Source organism: Pithys albifrons, chromosome 2 (assembly GCF_047495875.1).
Source record: "Pithys albifrons albifrons isolate INPA30051 chromosome 2, PitAlb_v1, whole genome shotgun sequence".
NCBI classification, from domain to species: Eukaryota; Metazoa; Chordata; class Aves; order Passeriformes; family Thamnophilidae; genus Pithys; species Pithys albifrons.
Genome location: NC_092459.1, coordinates 105,555,646 through 105,577,015, shown reverse-complemented (window position 1 = coordinate 105,577,015; position 21,370 = coordinate 105,555,646). Strand labels below are relative to the sequence as shown.

General features: G+C 49.8%; 2 protein-coding genes across 2 annotated transcripts; one reads left to right on the top strand and one right to left on the bottom strand.

Moving 5' to 3' along the window:
• Positions 1-322: 322 nt before the first annotated feature.
• LOC139684809 (ninein-like protein) lies at positions 323-16,218 on the top strand. The gene is made up of 15 exons (XM_071581135.1): positions 323-459; positions 653-789; positions 873-1,010; positions 1,265-1,403; positions 2,261-2,371; positions 3,001-3,090; positions 5,168-5,264; positions 5,860-5,937; positions 6,381-6,517; positions 7,748-8,076; positions 11,938-12,007; positions 13,100-13,351; positions 14,379-14,591; positions 15,367-15,483; positions 15,576-16,218. Exons 2-15 carry the CDS (start codon positions 668-670, stop codon positions 15,762-15,764), a joined length of 2,082 nt encoding a protein of 693 aa, XP_071437236.1. The 5' UTR covers positions 323-459; positions 653-667; the 3' UTR covers positions 15,765-16,218.
• Positions 16,219-17,732: 1,514 nt separating this feature from the next.
• GINS1 (GINS complex subunit 1) lies at positions 17,733-20,879 on the bottom strand. Its single transcript, XM_071548074.1, has 7 exons — positions 20,780-20,879; positions 20,626-20,690; positions 20,429-20,524; positions 20,005-20,095; positions 19,368-19,484; positions 18,452-18,526; positions 17,733-18,197 (listed from the first exon to the last, which is right to left on the bottom strand). Exons 1-7 carry the CDS (start codon positions 20,852-20,854, stop codon positions 18,129-18,131), a joined length of 588 nt encoding a protein of 195 aa, XP_071404175.1. The 5' UTR covers positions 20,855-20,879; the 3' UTR covers positions 17,733-18,128.
• Positions 20,880-21,370: the final 491 nt, after the last annotated feature.

The following is a 21,370-nucleotide window of genomic DNA, read 5'->3' as shown; positions in this document are numbered from 1 at the left end:
CAAAACAAATGGTCTAATGCCTGCAGACCTACTCCTTGTAGCTGCCTTAAGGGCAGCTTAGGACATCTACCTCCTGGCAGCTTAGGGTTGTTTCTAAAATGTTCTTCAGCATTGATTTGATCTCTGAAGTTTCCTTTTAGTATTGAAAGCTGTCAGTTTATCTCTGCCAATTTTGCCCCACTGACTTATCTCTGCTGTTTTTTCCTCAGCATTGGAGGGGAATGTACAGGGAATCGGTGTGTCCTTCTGGCCAAGCTGTATGGGCCCACATCACTTCTCCAGCATCAGCAAAGGCACTAGATTTGCCAAGCCCCAACTTGTCACTGCAGCCTGAGCCCTGGAAGAACTAAGAAGGAGATCCTGAAGGTCTCGTGCTGCCTTCAGGTGGTGGTGGGTGAAGTGGGCAGAAAGGCCTTTCGTCAAGCAGCCATCTGGGGTGGAGGAAGTGCTTGCAGCCAGGTTCATGATGGGGTGGCAGGGTTTGGGGAAGGGCTGGGGAAAATCTGAGGTGGATGTGATCTAGGCTTATCTGTGAGATGGGAGGGTGTCTCTGAAAGGCTGGAGGGTGGTCAGATGGTGTGACAACAGAGGTCCTGTTGGAACTGTTAGAAGAAGAAGAAGAAAGTGATTTCAGTCTGTGCTGTCCTTGCAGAAGTGGAGTAGCAGCATGGAGGAGCAGGTGAGCCTGGCAGATCTGCCTGCAGCTTTGGACAGCACACTCATGGTCCCTAGGAGTGGGCTTCAGCATGCAGCTGTCACCTCCTATGGATACAAACTGCAGTGCCTCTGGTAAGGGTGCTGCTCTCTGGTTGGACAGCAATTCTCTGGGTTGTGTGAGGTGTCTGTTAATGCACTGGTCACCCTGTGTGCAGGATCCAGGTGAGGCAGATTGCCAGGGAGAGGGACAAGGCAAGGCTCGACTTGGAGAAAGCGGAGAGACGCTGCCTGCACCTTGGCAAGGAGTTGGATGAGCAGTACGTGGCTCTCAAGCACACCCAGAGTAAGCTCAGGTAGGAGAGGAGGGGCTGAGAAAATGTGCCTGCAGCCTCTCTCTCCCATCCCAGTTTCCCTTGTGAATCTCCCACTTGTTTTACCAATGTGTCTGTGCCCAAAACGTCCCTGAAGACCCTCTCCTCTTTCCCCACTATCCTTCCAACCAAGCTCTCATCTCCTGCTTTGTGCGTGGTGAGAGAGGGTATCTGTAGCTCATGACAATCTGAGAACGTGATCCAGGTGCCCCAGCCATGTTGCTTTCTTCCCCCAGGGATTTTCAGGCAGAAATAGAGGCAAAAAAGCTGCTTTTGCAGCAGGCAGTCAGTCACCAGGCAAAGCTGAAGGCTGATACACAGTTCTTCGAGGGCAAAGAGGCCGGCCTGCAAGGGAGACTGAACCATGTGATGAAGGTAAGTTAAACTGTCCTGGGTGAACTTCCTCACTGCTTCAGAGGAGGCAAAGCAGAGGTGGTGAGAAATATGGGTGGTTCTCATTACTCTTGCTGGGAAGGACAGGAGTTTTATGTGGAAAAATTGTCAGCCACATCCATACTATTGTATTAAATACAGAGCTTGTTCCCTTGCCATGACATTATTATTTTGTTCTGAGTGGTTTGCCCCTTGGTAACACCTGAACACTCAATGGCCAAAGCTAAAATTGTGCCTGTCCTGGTTTAGGAATGGTACTGCCCAATTTAGTTCTCCCAAGAGACTCTCCAAACAACACTGCTGCTCATTGACTCCCTCTCCCTCCTCTTTCTGCCCCACGGTGGCTGGAGAGGAGAATTGGAGGCACAGAAGACAAAGATCAGGGGCTGAGATGAGAACAATTTACTGGAACAGCAACGAAATAAGAAAACAAACAGTAGCAGCAACAATACTAATAACAAAAGTGTAAAAAAAAGAGGGTGATTTACATGCAAAATGCTCATAGCAGAACCCAGGCCAACCTGCAGCCATGTTTTCTGGAGGAAATGCCCTTCTCCATGGAGGAGTGAGAGAGTCCCTTCCCCACGCCCCTGGCAGTGGCATGAGGTAGTGTAGAGTAACATCTGGGCCTTAGCCATGTCCCCTCCTGAGTACTGCAAAAAATGAACTGTGTCCTGGCTGGAACCAGGAGATGTCCAAAGCAGGGTCTCCTGGGAGTTGTGCTATGTTTGGCATGCTGCCAGTTGTTTTACAGCTTCCTGCTGAAGGCCTGTGTCTGATGAACCCATCCTGCCATGTCACGACCCACGACATCAAGGAAATCTCTGTCTTGTCTGCAGGAGAACACACAGCTGCAAAACAAGGTCACAGAGATGGCTGAGAAACTGTCAGCCTCTGAGGAACTGGTGTTGGAGCTGCAGAAAGAACTCAACCGCATTGTGCAGGACAAGGTAACTTTTCTGAGTTGCAGTTAAATAGGAACTTTTCAGGAATTTGTCAAAAATTTGGTTGTACTTATTTCGGCTCAGTTGTTATGGTCTCTGTGAGAGACTCTGTATGTTGTTATGCTCTGTGAGCTCTCCTGCACATTGATGGCAACCTGGAAAGAAAAAAGTGTTGGCTTTTAAATTAGGCCTTTTGAATCCTTTAAAAAAAGGGCGAGGGAAGTTTTCAGTTGTAAAATATTTACAAATTTGCAGTCTTCAAGTGAAAACTTTAAAGTTTAGTTTCATTTCCAAAAAGAAAAAGTTTTCTTTTTCAGAAGTATTGAAGTAAAGTGTTAGTTTTCGTACCTTCCACTCCTACAATGCACCAGCTAAAATCACTCTGGGGGAAGAAATGAGTTTGTGATCTTGTTAGCCAGGAAAGCTTGCCTGCCTGTAGTTGTTGTCTCTCACATGTGGAGAAAAACATTTGTCTTCCACATTCTGCATCTGACCCATCCCACAGGTGTCAGTAGGAACCTTTCTGTTGAGTATGTGGGTGTAGCACCATGACTCTAGTGATTTAGTAGAGCTTTTGGCCCTCTATTTGTAGAGGTGATAATTTTCCTGACAAGTGTCTCCCTGTGCTTGTGCAGCTGGACCAGGTGGAGCCCCACAGCCCAGAGTTCCTGAAGCAGAGCGAGCGCTTTGCTGAGATTGTCCTGGAGTACGAGTGGCAGTGCCAGGTACACGTGGGCAGCTCTCCAGCAGTTGTTGGGAAAGTGCTGCTCTCCTCAGCACTTCTGTTGGGCATTTTGGCCTGGGGGAGTGGAATGAGGCAGCCCTGATCATAGTGCAGAGGGGAATCTCTCTTGCCTTGCTCAGAGTTCTTTGGCAAGAGCTGGGAGACAGTTGTACCCTCAGTAAAGCAGCCTTTCTCCTTGCTCCTGCAGCCCTCCATGGGCTATTTTCCTTGCTGGGATCTTTGCAGGGGAGAGTAGAGCTGGATGGTAAATTATTGCCTGCCTGCCCCTCTGTAGCCATGGACTATTTTGTTTGGGAACCATGTACCTTTGTGGATAAGGACAGACCACCCTGGACTCTGTTGCATTTCTTCTTGAACACAAGGAGAAAGCTGTTCTCCTAATTTGGAAAGCATGTTAACAGCTTAATTCTTCTATCTTCTTGTTTTTCCCTTCCTTTTCCTTGTTCCCGCTTTAAAAACCCCTACAAAACTTGCTGCTGGACTGTGCTAGAGAGTCAAGGTGAGCCAATGTATGTATGTATGTGTGTGGTCCAAGAACTAATGCTGTGTGTGTTGTACTTCTTGCAGGGTGATATGCTCCTTCTCAGAACTTTGTGCTCTCTGGGGCACAAGCACAACCTCTGTTTCCCTTCTCTCATTGTTAAGTGACTTGTGTATCTTGCATGTTGCGAGTTGCTGGGTGCTCTGTGCTTTGGCTCCCAAATCCTATGCTTGTTATATTGCCCATTTGTTCCCAAATGCTGTATGGGGAACACCAGTGAGTAGGAACAGTTACTTATCACATCCCCCCAGTAAGGGCTGGAATGTGCACTTCCAGCAAAGCTGTTCCATGGACACATCAGACAGCCCCTCTTGAATCTGTAATTAAAGGCAAACATGCCGGAGTGCAGCGTTGCTCCAGGTGGCACCAACGGGCTGAATATGTTTGGTGTTGCAATTTTTTCCTCCCGTTGAGCAGCCCCAGAATGGTTCATGAGAATGCTGATGGATGGAAAGGTTTGACCTTCAGGATTCATCTGCCCCTGTGAAGGCATGCACTTGGGTTTATCCTTTACTCTTGTTAAATGTTGTCAGCCCCCCTGCCCTTCCTGTTTAGAATGGAGGTGAAACAAATTGGATTTGCATTTGTCTACGTCTGCTCAGTAAAAATTATTAATTGGAAGTGTTCCAGTTCACAGACCCTTGCAAGTACATCAGTTTCCTGGGTGGCAGCATATGGGCTGTAATTTGACCTCTGCTCAAAGTGGACAGTCCAGGGTTGCCTTGTATGCTGTTGCTTCCAGTGTGGGCTGGACAGTGTGAAGTGAAGCAAGAAGTTTCCAAGCTTCAGACACTCATTGCACTGGTGTGGTGGCTTATAACTTAGTGTTCAGCTGTGGGACTCTTTGCTGCAGGCTGATATTGTCACTGAGATGGAATAAACTCCTGTGCTGCTCTCAGGGTGTCTCTGGCACCAGGATACCAGCAGGACCTGCCTTGTGCTGTGCTTCCCATGGGATTAGCACCTTCTCGCCTTGTTTTATTCCTCCTACAACCTGGAAATGTTTCCTCCCAGGACACTATGGGACTTGCTTCACTGTAAATGCTGCTGGTTGCCGTGTGTGCATACAGTAGTGCTTGTTGGCTAGCCAGGATGCCCACAGGAGTGTCTTGAGGATGTAAACCCAAACCTCTGGGCTCATACTGAGATCATGGTGTTTCTTGTGTGTTGGATGCTAGCAGTGGTTGTTTAGGTCAGGATGGTCTCAGGAGGCCCAGCCTTTGAGGTATCTGCAAAACCCCCCGATATGATGTGCTTTTGCATGCAGGGCCAATTGCTTTGTGCTTTACAGCATCTGATGATGGTGGTCATGGTAACTTGGGCTTGCATTTCTTCTCTCGCTCTTCCAAATTCTCTCATGTCTGCCTTTGTTTAGGAAGGAAAAAAAATTCCCCTGTACTGGGGCTGGGAGAGGCCTCTGCTCTTCATGCTGCAGAAGGCTCTGAGTACACGTGGCAACTCCCATGCCCTGGGGGGGCTTTGTAGCCTCATCATGACCAGTCTTTGGTCTTTTCAGGCACTGTATGATGAGAATGGGGTGCTGCGAGCGGAGCTGCAAAGGCTGCATCTCCAGCTCCAGGAGAGCAGGGTTGAGACAGGGCTGCCAGGAAAAGGTAAGTGCCCAAGGATTCAGTGCCTCTCTATCTTCCTAGCAAGAACCAAGTTCCCTCCTTATTGAAGTTTACATGGGGATGTGGGGAGGCTTGTCGTGCCTGAACTACTGCTGCCAGTTCTGGTACTGGGCAGCCATGGGAGGGAAGAACGGGAAGATGGATGGTAGGGAGGAGGGAGGTGGAGGGGAGGAGTCTTTCCCAGCTTGAGAGCTAATGATGGTAACCTGTGGGATAGGCAGCTAGAAGTGAACAGGCAGATTTTCACTGTTAAGGATGTTGAGGAAACAGTATGTCCTAGTTCAGCTGGAGGGACCAGCTAACCCTGTGTGGTGGTGATCAAACCTGTGTATTCCACCCCCTCTATTCATTCCCCAAGGACAATGGGCCATTAGCAGCAGCTGCCCAGGGAGCCATTATCAACTTCACACCCAGCCTGAGGGGGGCGGAGCTGCTAATGGGCCATCAACAGCTCAACACCCCCTGGCTCCCAGAGTTAATCACCCATTGTGTGAGTCCCCGCCCAGGGGGAGGGACTGAGTGCTCCCTGAGGGTACATAAGTGGTGGGTAAGAAGACCTCGGGAACCCTCTCGTCAGATCCAGAGCAGCAGCAGGACCTTGACAGGAGGAGATCCCCGCTCTCGCCCAGACCACAGCCCTCGCCTGCACCAACAGGTTTTTCTTTTCCTTTTGCTCTGGACTTGGGGGAACCACAGGGGTCTCAGCACAAGGGCAAACAAACCCCCTTGGGTTTGTGCCCCAGGACACTGGGTTATACTGCTGGGGTTTTGTGAGTTGAAAGCAATCTCCCTTGTGTGTCAGTGTTGTTATTGTAATATTATTATTAAATTTTAGGTCTGACTTATAATCTCTCTCGTGGTGAGTTCATTTCCCCTGCTGGTTCACCTTTAAACCAGCACACAGTATAATAAAGAGGAAGTAGCCAACCAAACTGTGGGTTGGGAGATTCAAGTTCAACATTAGATAAAACTTCTGACCTAAAAGGGTGATGCAGCCCTGGAACTAGTTGCCAGATAGATGGGGAATCTTCATCTTTTGGGGTTGTATGGACTTGACTGGGTGAAGCTGCAGTGATTGTGATCAGTCCTGTCTTTTAGGCCCGTCCTTACATGGCTCCTCTCTGCCAGCATGTCCCTCTCCAGGTCCTCTCATTTCTGCACATACAGAGATGTCACTGCCGGTGGAACAGCTTCAAGAGCAGCTGCAGGACCTGAAGGTGCAGCTGGAAACCAAGGTGAGTGGAGTGGGGGGAGATATCCTGACTTTTTGGTAAGCACAACTGCTAGAGCATGACTGAGGGTTCCTGGAGAGAGAGTTCAGGCTGGGGAGCAGGGGGGTACCTCATCACTTGGCTGTGGTTATTCCATGTGCTTCTCCAGTCCACCTTAGCTGGTAGGAGGGTTTGAAGCCCTCACTGGCTAGCAAATGCTTTGTGGAAATCGCTGTCAGCTTGCAAAACGTTTGTGTGGGTCTTGTGGGGAACCAAAGATTACTCAGTGTTGGTGTCACAGTAAAACCAGCAACAGGACCAAGAGGAGAAGCAGTCAGGTGTCTCCTGAGGGCATGGGGTGTATCAGAGCCCTGTCACTGTGGGCTTGCAGCACACTTTAACCCGCCTGCCTTAAGGTGACAGTGAAAGCCCAGCCCTCTTTAGACAACTGTTGCAAACCGGCGCTAGGGAGACTGCACACACCAATGTGATGTTCAAGCAAATCCCAAGTTTATTCAAAAAACACAGGTATATATGTGACCTCAAGTGACCCCGCCCTAGGTGCGGTGGTCTGACTCCAATTGGTTGAGGCTGGAAACATGTCCTTTTAAGGTGAAAATGAAACTTGTGAGGTGGTCCTCCAGACCCACCTGAATCAGGGCTGCAACAGACAACTGTGAGTGCTCATGTGAGAGGCCTCAGTTTCTACATTTACTCCTCTTTTTGCTGCTGAACTGAGGGGTTCAGTGATACTTGCTGGGTTTCTGTTGCACAAGGGCAAGAGTAAATTCTAAACTGCCAGTTCAAGGAGCACAAAGCTGCTTGCAGATCTTCTGCCTGCTTTTGTGCACATCAAATCCTGGTGTTCCTGGTGTTTACAGGGGAGCTGTGGGGAGCAGCAGTCACCACCACATCTTGACAGGGGGTCACTCTGCTGTGGAGTAAGGATGGGAGGAGCAGTGGCAGGTGATGTCCTGGCCTGTCCCTTCTCCTCTCTGGGGTTCCTTGCAGGGAGAAAGGGGAGAACTGGCTGCTTGCTGTCAAGAAATGGGACCCACTGGTAGCTGCTTATTGGAAGCTCCTGGGTGAGACTGATTGTTGCCTTAAGTTCAGTTTAGGGCAGGGAGCAGAACTGCCTGAAGAGTGTCCGCTGTTGAGAGGGACCAATAGATGAATCTGAATTTGAGCTAATGGAGGAGAGGGGAGCTCTCAGGAGCATAGTGCTAATATCCAAATCCTGTCTCCTTCCAACAGATAAACTATTACGAACAAGAACTAGAGTTAATGCGGAAAAACTCTGAGAGAGAGAGGAAGGACAATGAGGAAAGCTTCAAGGCTGAGATGGACAAGATGGAAGACCAGAAGAGAGACCTGGAAGAAACAGTTGCAAAGCACTGGGCTGTAATTAATAGCATGAAAGAGCAAAAATGTATGTGGAATCTGGAGCTGGAGGAGAGATCTGAGGTGACACAGGCCAGGGTGGGACAGCAGCACACTGAAGACATTTGCCATCCAGGGCAGCAGCTGGATCGGAATGGAGAAGAGCTGACAATGCAGCAGCACAGGGACAAATTGAGCCTGAGGTCTGGCACTGTTCTCTTTCTGGGGCTAAGCAGGAGATCAGGGGTGTATCCCCTACTCATACCAGAGTAGGTTGGTTTGATTTCTCACGAGGCTGGAGAGCTGCTTTAATTTGGAAGAAAATCTGGGCAGCATTGCAGGGCTGCAGCTGTTTGAAGTGAGACATCTAAACTCCCCTTACATGAGTGCTTTTATTTCAAGACTTTAAGTTTCCCTTCAGTGTTCTACAAGCTTGTGTCAGAGGCAGTGGTGAGCAGACTGTATCTCAAAATACTGAGAGATATGAGAACTTGCATTAGTGTTTTCTTATCATCTCTTTCTTGGTCCTTCAGCAAACCTGCCTCTACTTGCTAGATCATCACAACTTGCTATCTTAAAAGCAGCAAAAAATGTCTTAAATATAGCCAAAACAGACTGGTTTGTGAAAGAGTGAGGTTGTCACTAAATGACTGCTTATCTTCCCTTCCTATGCTTGTTGTGCCAGTTCTGCAACATCCCCAAGGGCCAGAATGGCCTTGCAGAGGAGGCTGGAGAGAAATTGGCAGGAAACTGCCTGTCCATGTCTGCTCTTTCCGTGTCTCTTCCCTCTTGTGCCTCTCTTCAGGAGAGTTCCCCTTGGCAATATACAAGCAGAGGATTTTGCTAGATCATTATCCCTCTTTTAGGGCTGAGATAAGGGGTAGATGCGGAGAAAGGATATTAGTTGGCTGACGTCTGTAATACACCAGGGAAACAAACTCAAGTAACAGGAATACAAGGCATTTAAGCTGTGTTGCCACCACCTCTGGTGAATGGACTGACTACAGTGGGGAGCCTTCTGAGTTGCTTGAAAAGATGTGGGTGTGACTCTTTGAGGAGTGCAAAATACTGTGGGAACTTTCCGTGAATTTTAACTACTTGCCTTGACTTTGCAACATAAAGAAAACTTTGTATTGCACCTCCAGCCAATGTACATTCTGGGGCTGGCTGAGGTTTTCAAGCTGTGTTGTCAAACCCAGGCCAGCAAAATGTTTTTTATCTTTGGGAAAGATGCAGAGGTTGAGTGTAACCAAGAGCTGTTACGGGGTGAATGCCAGCACGAGGGCAGCTGTAAGGCTTTACTGCAGCACCATGGGTGTGAGAGGAGATGATTTCCCAATGAAAAAGGCTCCAAGGTGAGACCTTCAAGAGCAGCATGCCCAGGAGAGACAGCAGTGGAAGCGTAAGGAAAAAGACATGGTCTCTGCAGAAGCAGAGGTAGCTAAAATTGTATGAGATGATTAATGAGGAACAAGCCAAGATGTGTGAGATGCTTGAGTAGAAAAAGATTAATAAGGCACCAGGATGAAACGGGAATAATGCAGAGTTCATGGAGCTGAGGGCTCTGGTGTTGGAGGGGACAGGGTGTCTGCAGAGCTGTCCTCCGGGTGGAAAGGTCCAGGTCCCCAAGACTCAGACGAGCAGGTAGACCAAAATCTCCCGTTGCAACTTCAACAGTGAAGGAGCAGAGAAGAAATGAAAAATCGTGTGATGGATGGACCAGTGCAGACAGTGCAGATGTCTGTTGCAGCAAATGGCCTGCTCAATCTAGAAGCTGGAGCCAAAGCAGAAAGCATTTATCAGGAAGAAATGGAATCTTGAGAGACAAAGGGGTGTGCTTGGGAAGGAGGCAGAGAGAACAAAGTTAAATGGTCTGCATTCACACAGCAGACAGAACAGCATCTCAGGACGTAGATAGACTTGATTTGGAGGACAAGAAGAGTAGAAAAAAGCTCTGGGAGAAGCAGCTATAGGAGGAAACATGACATTCACACTGTTAAAATGCAGCTGGAGAGGGAAAGGAACAGGTTGAAATTGGAGCTGATGCAGCTCAAAGATGTACATTAGTTGGAAGGTGAAACCAGAGCTCAAGAGAGTGTCACGTTCCAGTGCAAAGGCAGTTTGCAGAACTAATATGCTGCTGCTGCAAAAGAAAAACAGGTGCCTTGTGAAAGACAAGGCTGCTTAACAACAGGATGGTGCAGAACACTAACAGTAGCTGCATTCTGTCTTGTTACTGTTACAATAGTAACATGAAGTAGACTATGAACTACGAAACTTACAATGAATAAATACTACTGAGCAGATGTAGACAAATGCTAAAGCTGTGTTACATCTTTTAGTAACCATGGGAGTGTGGTTTGAGTGCTGGGATGTGCTCATGTGACTGTGGCTGACTATACACTCATCTCCTCTGCCTTGTACATGGGTGTTGGAGATGCCACAGGAAGTGGTGCATGCTCACCCTTATGTAAAAGCCACAAAGCAGCTGCTGTGAGGAGTGCCCTGCCAGGCAGGCTGAGCAAAGGCCACACAGCCCATGCAGTCCTCTTGCTTTGAGAAGAGAGGAAGAACTTCCTCACACAGCTCCTCTGTGTCCCACATACAGTGCCACAAAGTGCAATGCTGTCCTCACTGTCAGGATGGATAGTCCATTATCTTCCACTCTCCCTTGAGGAATTTGGGTCCTGTACGGACCTGGGGTTTAGCAGTAGCTATTGGGTAGGGCTGTCTGCTCAACACAGGACTGAGATTCCTTCCCACAAGTGCCAGTATTCATGGCTTCTTGGGAGACTGGGAATACCACTAGAAGTGGAAGGATAATGAGACAGAGAGGCCACCTGGGATTTGGGGTCATCACTGTTGTGTCCAGCACTGTAAATCCCAGAGGCCTCACAAGCAAGCTGATTTCTTCAGATGTGGCTGTTCAGGGATTGGACTCACCACCTGGTTATCCTGTAATGAAGTCTTGGTGTGTTTTGAGAAGTCAAATCACTTTGTTTCCACTCCTTGGCAGGACTGCAAAATAATTTTGGCCAGTTGGAAGCCACACATTCAGTCTAGTGTTCTTTGTCCTTACTCCCCTTTAATTCCCTTCCCTTGAAGACCTGCTGCTTCTCTACCATTGTCTCTTGATTGTCCCCACATGTTTTGCCTGAGTTATTGGATGGCTGTTCCTTAGACCTTTTTATTTTTGGCTGTCCTTGGAATCTAAATGGGGATAGACCTGGGATCCAGCATAGAATGCCAAGACTAAACAGGGTTTTTTCATGGTTTTATCACTCTACTGTCTCTCCCTGCAAGGGAGACCTGTTCTGACTGCTGGAGAAGCTGAAGAGTGAATTTGGGAGACTCCAGCAGGAGTTGAGGCTAGCAAAGAAGGGCAGTGAATACTATGAGTAAGAGAACAGCAGCTATAGGAGGCTGGCAAATGGGTGGGTAAAAGGAACAGCCGCTCAGGTGCATTTACTATATTTCAGCTGGCTGAACCTGCCTTCTGTTTTCTTATTTCTGAGCAAGCCAGTACTTGCACACCCTTTGCTCCACACGAAAGCAGCCAGTGCTGAGATGGGCTTGGCCACAGCCAGGTTTGGTAAGGCTGTGGATACGGGTATGTGTGGGAGAAAGGGATGGGCTTCTTTGCTACAGAAATGTTTTGGCCAGTGGCCTTTTGCTGCCTTAGGAAACTTGAGATAGGTACTGAAGTCACACACTGAGCTATAAATCTGAGGAGAGACAGGGTTCTGGTCTGGATGATCCCAAGAGTCTGCTAATCTGTCTCTCCCACTGTTCTCCATCCCTTAATTTTTAGGCCTCTGACAGTGTTGCAGAACTTTCGATCTCCCCAGCTGTCTCTCCAAGGCTGGGCAAAGTCCCCTTTTGGGGCAGAGACACCTGACTCACTCCTGAGGCAGTTCAGGACCACATCTGCTGTTTTGGCTTGGCTTTGCTTCCTTTTGCAGGCCAAAACTAGATGTAGGACTACCTAAAACAGGGCCCTCCTCTGGGGAGCTGTGCATTGTTGCTGTCTGGCCTGAAGCTGATTGTATCCTTCTTCCCAACAGGAAACATGTGGGCAAGCTGGGCAGAGAGAAGATGGAGAAAATGGCTGAAATAGCAGAGTTAACAGCGTTGGTAAGAGGTCATTAACACTGACATGCTCTTGGCTGAAGGATTTAGGAGGACAAAAACTGCATGTGCTCATAGAGGAAAGCAAAACTGTTTCAAGCATTCAAACCCACAGTCTTGCTTTGAAGAACCAACTTCATTGTATAACTTGTCAAGTAGGGAAATCTCTGTGACAAAAGCCAGTGAAGGGCTTACAGAAGGGAAAGTGCTACTACAAAATCTCTAATGAGGTTGACTTTACCTACTTGCAGTCTTTCTCCCATAGATTTTGCACACTCTCAGTCTCAAACCCACAGGCTTAACAGGCCTTTGGACGTGTGTGCACACAAGGCCTGGCCAGGATTTCTTGTATGCAACATAAATGAGGGTGGCAGACTTCTAAGTTCCCTGTTCTGTTCCTGGGATACCTCATGACTTGGAGCCACAACCTGTTTTTTTTGCACATCTTTTGTACCCTTCAGGGCTATCAGCTGTAGCAGGGTGGCCTTTGCTGGCCCTTGCTGGCTTCAGCTTCCGTTAACCTGCTGCCCATTGCCTGCTTTTCCTCCTTTGGAGTTGCCCATTTTCCTGGGAGGATAGTAGAGGAATGGGATCTTGCCACCCTGCTGTAGGCTTGCTGACGTCGTCTGTGCTATGGTCTGGTCAGAGCATGGTCCAGAACTGCACCTTGCTCAGCATTACTGCTGAAGAAGGTGTCCTAGGAGTAATACCTGTCAATGTCAATGCAGGCTGCTCTTTAGCCCCTATTCTGCCTTTTCGTCTGTACTTTCACATATGCACATGGACACATTTCCATTCATACTCTATTCTTACCAATCTTAATATTTTTGTTACACAGCTCTACAGTCATGTGTCCCCTTTTCCCCTCAGTGACCTGTTTCAGGACTGTCACCTGTGCAGGTTTCCTTGCCTAGGGATGCTGTGCCACTGGGCATTGGTCAGGCTGGGACATGAGAACGGTTGTCCCAAGTGCCCACAAGAGGCCCTGGAGCCACAGCAGTGTTCCTGAGTGGGAACCCTCCAGGGGCAGTGTGGGACAGATTAAGTCTCTGTTGCCTCTGTGTATGATTTGGGTTTTTTTCTCTCAATCTATTCCAGAGAGAGAAGAGCAAGGAGGAGGTCTCCCACCCCAATGTCAAGATGCATCAGCTGGGCTGTGAACTCACTGGGCACAAGGCTGGTCACAATGCTGGCCCTGACACTGCCCAACTGCAGAGCCAGAGGCTTGCAGGGGCTGAATGGCTAAAAGGACCAGAGGTGGCTGCAGGGCTGGAACACCACCATAAGCATGCAGCATGTTGGATGGAGATGGAACTGCTCCAACAGCAGCTTAAGGCCTCGCAGGAGAAGGTGGATGTCCTGCAGTTGGTGGCAGGCTGCTGAGTGGTCCCTGTGATGCTGGTACTGCCCTACTTGGGGCTGTATTGGACATTTTTCCCAGTCAGAAAAAACTTACCCTCTTCCTCTTTGTGGGGGACAAAGGACTCCCTTCTGCTCAAGTATGTGTGAAGCCAGTTCAAGTGCAGCTGGGGACAGGTCCTTGCCACCTGTGATGTCCCCTGTCACTGCTCTGTGCAGGCTGGCTGGGCAGAGGGGGTGGAGGCTGAGTGGAGGTGGCACACACAAAGGTGCCAAAGGACTGGCGTTCCCTATGACTCAGCTGACAGAGGAGCTGGGGAAGTGGCAGGATCAGGGAGGGGTTGGGCAAGGATGGCAGCAGCCAGACAGGCCTTGTCTGAGGTAAGGGAAACAAGGTGATCAGAGCAGGGGAACTAGGATCACCAGGTTAGAGAGAGAAAAGCCAGTGTGAGAAACCTTCAGAATATCCCTCCCGCATTCTACCCCGTGGACAGGCTCAGGGACCAGCTTTCCAAAGTACAGCTTACCCATGCCAGCCAGCCCGAGTGCAAAATTGAACCAGACCTGCTTCCCAGTACCGGATTTGCCCTTTGCCAGTGCCAGGAAGCAGAGGGCGTATAGTATAGGACATGTAGTACATCCCAGATTGCCTGGGATGTATCTACAAACCCAGGTGAACAGCTCTTTCTATCTCTTGCCATTGGGGCCCTTGGTGCTGGGATTTACTCCCAGAGGAGCCCTCCAGCAACTCCTGCTCCTCACTACTCAGCAAGGGGAGCATGTCTCAGCAAAGAGATCCTATTTATCCTCCTGCAGCTCTGAGTGCTCAGTCCCTTGCTTTGCAGGCTGCCCAGTAAGTGCCACTCCCATGGTCCTTCAGCTCTGCTGTGGCCATGCTGGTATAAGAGCTGAGGTGAGGGCCAAGGGTGTTATCTAACCTCTCAGCCACAATGCACACTGGGCCTGTCCCACTGTTGGCTCAAAGCTGTAACCAGCTATTGACCTGTCTATGTTACAGCTTTTAGAAGCCAAAGCAAGCCTGAGCCTGGTCCAGACCCAGCATGCTCTGCAGTTGCAGCAGGCCAAGGCCCAGATAAACAATATGGTGCCAAAGAAGCAGTTTGAGCAGCTGCAAACCGCCTTGATGGAAGAACAGTGCAAGACTCGGCAGCTCCAGGAAAGTCTCCACCAGCAGGCTGAGCAAACATGTAGGCAGCTAGGCAGGACCCAGGTAAGCAGGAAATTGTGGGAGCTCAGTCAAGGGTACTGTGAAGGGAACACTGCTAATCCTGGCAGCCTGGAAGGGAGCTGTGGTTGAAACCACCAGAGGTTTGGGTGGAAGATGTTGTATAAAGGACCCTCATGGAAAATGCACTTACCTTCAAATTCAGCTGCAACTTTGATTCCTCATGAACCCAGTCGCTGCCCTGCACTCAAACAGGAGCCCTCTCCACTCTAATTCATGTACCCCAGATCAGGTATCTACCTTGTGCCTAGAGGAGCAGGAGTTATCCAGGGAGCAAGTCTGTTGGCTCAGGCTGGGAAAGAAAAAAGTTTGAGCCCTCTGGGGAGCATTGTAGCCTGCTCAGAGTGGGGTGGTTTTATCTCTAGGGGACTGGGCAATGAGATGCTGGGGTTTTGTGTTTGTCTTGTGACAAACTGGGCAAAGATAAATTATAACTGAAGGAATTACAGTGAGCAGACTCCCTGGGCTTTTCTGGACATGTGTGGGAGAGGGGGTCATTGTCTTGCTTTTATAGAAATCATAGCTATGAAATCTGTGCCTTGTCTTAAAACTGGTAGGGTGCAGACCTAGGGAAGGTTGTACTGCTCTAAACACTCATCCCACTGCTCTTTGCATCCTGCATCTCAGCAATCCCCTATGCTCTCCTTCATGTAGTGGGAAGGTCTGTGAACAGGACTCTGGGGAATTGTATGGTTCAGGGTTGCCAGAGGTCAGGTGAGTGCTGGAGCAACCCACTGATAGGCATTCTTCCCCACTGCAGAAGGAACATGAGCATCTGCTGCAGGCAGCTGTGGAGCAGGCAGAGGGGCTGGAACACAGCCTGAGGAATGCTGAAGCTGTGCTGGCAGAGAGGGCAGCTCAGCTCAGAGATGCCCAGGTGAGTGCAGGAGGGGTTAGTGCTGTATGTTCCTGCCTATCCAGTACCCCTGCATGGAATGCTGAACCTGAAGCCTCTGGTTCCTGCTGTAGGCCCACCTCTCCAGGAACAAACTGCTGATTGAAGACCTCCGTGGGCAGAACAGGCGGTTTGCAACGGCCCTGCAGGCCTCTGAGCTGAAGCAGAAGAGCATTGAGGAGAAGAACCAGCTGTTGGAGGAGCAAGCCTCAGCACTAAAGCAGCTTATTGGAAAAATCACACCAGCATCTCTGATTGGGTGATGGGACACCTGCAGTGACAGTCCTACCTCTGGTCCTGGCTGGGGCTGGTCAGGTGCAGAAGGGGAGGCATGGCTGGGTTGGGAAGTCAGCCTTGTCCTCTCTGGTCTTGCCAGGATGTTCTCGTGTTGAAAAGAGAAAAAGGAGAACCCAGACCTTTAAGGGAGTTTGTCCTGTGGATAGCTGAATTTTTCAACTGAAAGCACCAGTTTTGGTGCCTTTTTCAATGGTAGTGTGCTGTTACAAGTCAGGTCTGTCTTGGTGCAGCCATCCCACAGGATTTCCTTGAACTCCAGCGGTGTTTGGTGGTGATACAGATGCTCCCTCTCTGTGGAGGACTAATGTTGGGGCCACACGGTTGGAAAGTGAGGACAGAAAGGCTTGCATGTTCCTTTGTTGGCTCCCTCTGAGCAGGAAAGCTGTGTTGTGGCATTAAAATGTTTGTAATATTACACCACCTCCTGCCATCTCCAGTCAGCTCTGTATTTCAGTAACCTTCCCCAACTGTTGCTGAACTTTTATTCCCTGCAGCTCCTCTTGGGCTCTAGGAGACTCTGGCCCTCCTAAAGCCTGAGCCTAGGATCCAAAACCAACCAGATTTTTGCCTCTGCAGCAAGCAGGACAGAAGGGCTGAGGGAAGAGCCTTCTTTCAGTTGGAGCCTCCAAGGCTTCAGACAGGGTTGATGGTCCCTACTCAATACTGCACCTCAGAGGAGACCAGGAGACACAGTAAGTGAACTGTGTCCTGTTGCTTTCTTTAGTGGCCTTTACACACTTGTGGTGAGTACTGCTATTGCCAAAGTAAGTTGACTAAAATGCCAAGTATTCACATAAGCAAATACCAAATATTTTTATCTGCCCAGGGTGTTACCCTCTGTATGGAAGGTGTATCATTGCCCAGGTGCCCCTGCTTTGCTCTGTTCAGAGCAGAGGATATTTTCATAGGGGTGGTGGTTGCCACTAGCTGTGAAAGGACTCTTAGGATTTTTGGGACTATGGAGACTAGACAAGCCTGACTACTTCAGGCCACCAATGCAGAGGCTTGACAAAGTCAGTACAAAGAAGAGGGCTTAAAAGTAGCTCAAGCTGTTGTTGGTTCAGGAACACAAAGGGATAAATTGGCTGTGAGCTGAAACTCAGCTATTGCATTTAAGACTGCCCCTCAGCCTGCCAGGGCATAGTTCCCTGGCCCTGGGGCAGTGCTCTGAGATGGCTGGAGGCTGTGACTGAGGAGGCCTCCTTAGTTTAGCAGTACTTTTTTTTGCCGTGACACATGACAGCTGACACTCCTCTTTGCCTTGGGGGCAGTCCTGATTACATGGGCCACAAGGTGAAGCTGGGCTATTACAAGGGGGGAAGCCCCACAGAGGGTGTGGACTAGCTCAGGGAGGTTTCTTGGCTGAGGGTGAGAGAACAGTGCGGTGGCACCCCAGGCATTTATTCTGTTCCTGCATTCTTCCCCAGGTGTTTACTTTTTCAGCTCCAGACTGAGATGGCAGCTAAGCAAACCTCTAGTCTTGCCTAGGGCTAATGTTTTTGCAAGTGTTCTCTTAGCCACTACTCTAGAGTGAGCAGCTCCATGAGGAAAACCAGATAGGGAAAGCAGCTCTTCAGCCTCGTTCTGGTTTTGTGCTAACTGGAACCCTTAACACTCTCTGCTCCCTTTCCCACCCCTACACCACACACTCCTTAGGCCTTGCCAGACCAGTGTTTGGGGAAGCCCATGCTCTGAGAAACCCAGACTGCAGTGCTCATTCACACAGCACCTCAAGAAACATTTGCAGGGCTCTGATGGGAGACAAGGCTTGGTGTCTAATCCTGCAAAGAGCACAGCCTTACCTGACAGCTGGAGGAACAGTTCCACTGAGACACTTCAATAACCATCATGTCGCAGGGTCAGGATGGGTTTGGCTAGAGCGCCAGATCAGAGTGCTTAATGAACACAACACTAACTCTTAAAAACCACTAGACTGAAGGCTGAAGCAGTTCTTTATTTTGCAACCACAGAGCTTTCCTGGCTTCCAGAGCCCAGAGAGTTGATGTCTTACTCCCACATGAACAAAGAACTACTTCAAACAAAATTGCATGCACAAACCCTGGTGTGTAGATGTGGAGCTTGGATAACCACCCCACCCTCTCCCAGGATTGTTACATTGTCAGTATGCACCGTTTGCTCACAAAGACATGACCAATGTGGTTTGCAAAATACAGGGCTGATCTTCAGGTAAGGCATCAAAGATTGTTAGCAGGAGTGGCAGGGTGCCCACTGCAGAAATGCTGAGGTGTCTGAAGTCCTGCACACACCAGAGTTCAGTCCCTACTGTGGGCAGGCCACCAAGCAAGAGTTATCCCTCCTGTCCTGCACACTTAGGACAGAATGTGCTCCAGGACTCCTTGTCTGATTAACTGTTCGCATTTCCAGCGGGGTAAAAAGTGCTGCACAGAAACACAGAAAAACTTTGCCTGAATTTGTTGCTGCACCCAGCACAACTGTTTGTTGTGCTATATATCCACTGCATCATGGTACCAGACCAGACACAGCTGCTCTCTGGGTCATGCAGAGAGCTTGCAGAATGTGCAAGAAGCTGTGTGTGCAGGAACCATGACATGCTGCAAAGCTGGGATAAGCAGGGGATGACACTGGAGTGAAAGGGAAGGAAGAGTATAGACCACACTTTTGTCATGGGTACCTGGCTGTTCTTCTTCAACAGGATGGTGGTCCCATCATCGATCTCAAATTCTCCATGGTCTCTTAAACACCGCACCTGCAAAGCAGAAACGCAGCTCTCAGATCATCCTGTCTCCCATAGGGAGCACTACATATCACTGCTGACTTGCAACACATGCCCCAGAGCTGTGAGAATGGACACATTCCTACCCTCCTGGGGAAGCCTCAGTACAGGGCAGACCTAGAATTGCAGAACTGAACAGATCCCACGGTCCGTGGGCTCCACCTGATGTTCTCTTCCTGCCTCTGCCCAGAGCAAGAGCCCAGCCCAGCTCTCCAGAGACTTGAAGAGAGGCACAAGAGACAGGATCTGGTGAACAGCAGTAGCATTTCCAGAACCTCCCCTCCCCACATATATACAAGAAAAATGCCAATCTGTTATAACAGTGAAACTGCTTAATGAGCAGGTTTTTTGTCACTACATGTTCTTTTTAAGAGAACATCAGAACACAGCACTTCAGCTTCTGACTGATTTCTTAGTGCTCTTGCTTTGTTCTTGTATCAATTGTGTAAACCAATTTATAGTCACATCTATAAGAGGCCATTTAAAAAAAACAAGAAAGCCCCCTAGGGTAACAGTCCTTAACGTGGGACCATGGTTTCTAGTTGATCTGAGAGCTGGTTAGGTTTCTGCAATGAGATGCAAAAACTTCTAACTGAATAATTCACCCCACCACAAATGCCCTGCAGACTAGAAATGCTGTATTTCACCATACTTTGTACGCTCAGTAGAAGAAAAACACAGAAGCCTGTGGAAGCTTTGGTGCTCTCAAAGGCTTTGCTTGATGAACTGACTTGCAATGGGGATAAAAATTCTCTAAAAAAGATGGTTGGGTAAATGTTGATTCACAGACAGAAACCACAAATCTTGCACTTACTTCAATGTACAGGCTTTTAGGAGGTTTTATGTCCTGTGTAAGGTCCAGACCCTCCTCTCCTCCTACTGATCTCATGTAGGTAGCCAGAGACTTTTTGTACCGATTGAACCATTCCACCTGTGGGCATTAACAGTGAACCCTCAGTCAAATTCAAACAGGTAATGCTGAAAGGCAGGTACGTGATGGACAAGATCTAGTTTATTTGTGCTGTCAGACCACTGTTCCCAAGCATGCTCATGTGAGCCAAAGCTCTTCTAGAAGGAAAAACTGCCCTTGAAGGTAGAGTAATCTGGACTCAGTGTAGGACACATGCTGCTAATGTTAGCAGCTCTGTACATTGGTCTAGAGATGTCATTTAAGAGGCAGCATGTGAAGACCTACTTCTGCTAGTCTCTCTGTGAGTCTGATCTAGTGAAGATCACCTGATCCTTAATTAAAAGTGCCTTAAAATGTGCACTCAGTGTCCATCTGGGGTTGTACCCATAGACAATGAATAAACAAGTATTTACAGAAAGGCACATTAAGTATCATGTTTCTAATGGGGGGAAGTCTACCCTATTCTGACTCTACTAAATTAATAACCCATCAGGAGGAATAAGCGGAAAGAGGGGAAGAGTTTAAAACAAGGCTGACTCACTTCCTCAGCTGACATGTGAAACTGGATGGCGTTTGGCAGGACACTGCCATACTCCCACCTTAGAGCTCGGATCCGCAGCAACCGGTCGTACCTGGCAGAAAAAACGGGGCAAACCCAGCGCCCTTGCTGAGGGGAGTGCTGGCACATCCCCAGGCAACACCGACACCCCAGTCAAAGCAGAGAGCAAACGCTAGGGCCATTCCACCTGTGATTTCTGGCCTACCCATAATGCAAACTTCTAAGGAGTGTCCGGAGGGAAGCAGGGGCTTCTCTTTGTGGTAGCACCAGCAATGAACACAAGAACCAGCGCCTCAGCTGCACCTCGCGGAGTGACCACCTGCCCAGGCCGAGAGCCCAACACCCTGTCCCTGGGACCCCTGTGCCGGCGGGGGTGACCCGATGGGTTGCTGCCCACCGCACTCACAGGTACGCTAAGACGCAGCGCTGGTTTCGGAGAAGGCAGCAGTGCCGGAACCGGATGAGGAAAATCAAGTCCGTCCGTCCCGCCTTCGCTTGGGACCTGGAGAATGAGAAGGAGGAGGAGAAAGAGGAAGATGAGGATAAGGCCGGGGGCACCGCCCGGGCTCTGCGGTACGCGCTGGGGCCAGGTTCCACACTCACACGTCCGCCTGGTTCTGCTCGTACAGCGCTCGCATCTCTTCCAGCGCCTGCCGCAGCCCCTCCGTCTGCAACGCGGGACACAAGTCAGTGAGAGCGGGCGGCCGGCGGGGCCCCTCGCGGTCCCGGTATCCGCCGTGCCGCCGTCCCCGCTCACCCGGAACGGCGGGAGGTGCCCGTCGGCGGCGCGGTGCAGTTCCCGCACCAGCTCCATGACCCGCTCCCCCGCCATACCGCTCGCCGCGCGCGCGGGAAACCCGCGGGTGCCGCAGCCAATGGGGGCCATGCGGGGCGGGGCCGGGCGGGGCCGAAGCCAATGGGAGTCGCGCGGGGCGGGACTGGGAGAGGCCGCAGCCAATGGGGACCGTGCGGGGCGGGGCTGCACCTCCCCCGGGCGGTGCGTACCGCCCGGTCCCTGCACTGAGTTGTATCGGTCTCGGCGGCCCCGGGTGACACTGGTGCGGCTTCTGGGCGCCGATGGGACCCCTTGGGGTCACGCTAAGACCCCCCCGAGTGATAAACGCATTGCCTGGCTGTCTCTGGCAGCCTCCTCCCCAGCCCTTGCCAGCGCATTTCCCTTTTGACAGCAGCGTCCTGAAGCATGCCAAAAGTAAAGCGAGAAAAAGGGGAAAAAAACCACGCGAAGTGCGTTTCTGGACGGGACAGGAAGTATTTTAGCACTTGGAGCCCTGGAAAGGGATTCAGTAATCCAGGACCTTGGGTTTTCCTGCTCCAGTAATTTATTTCT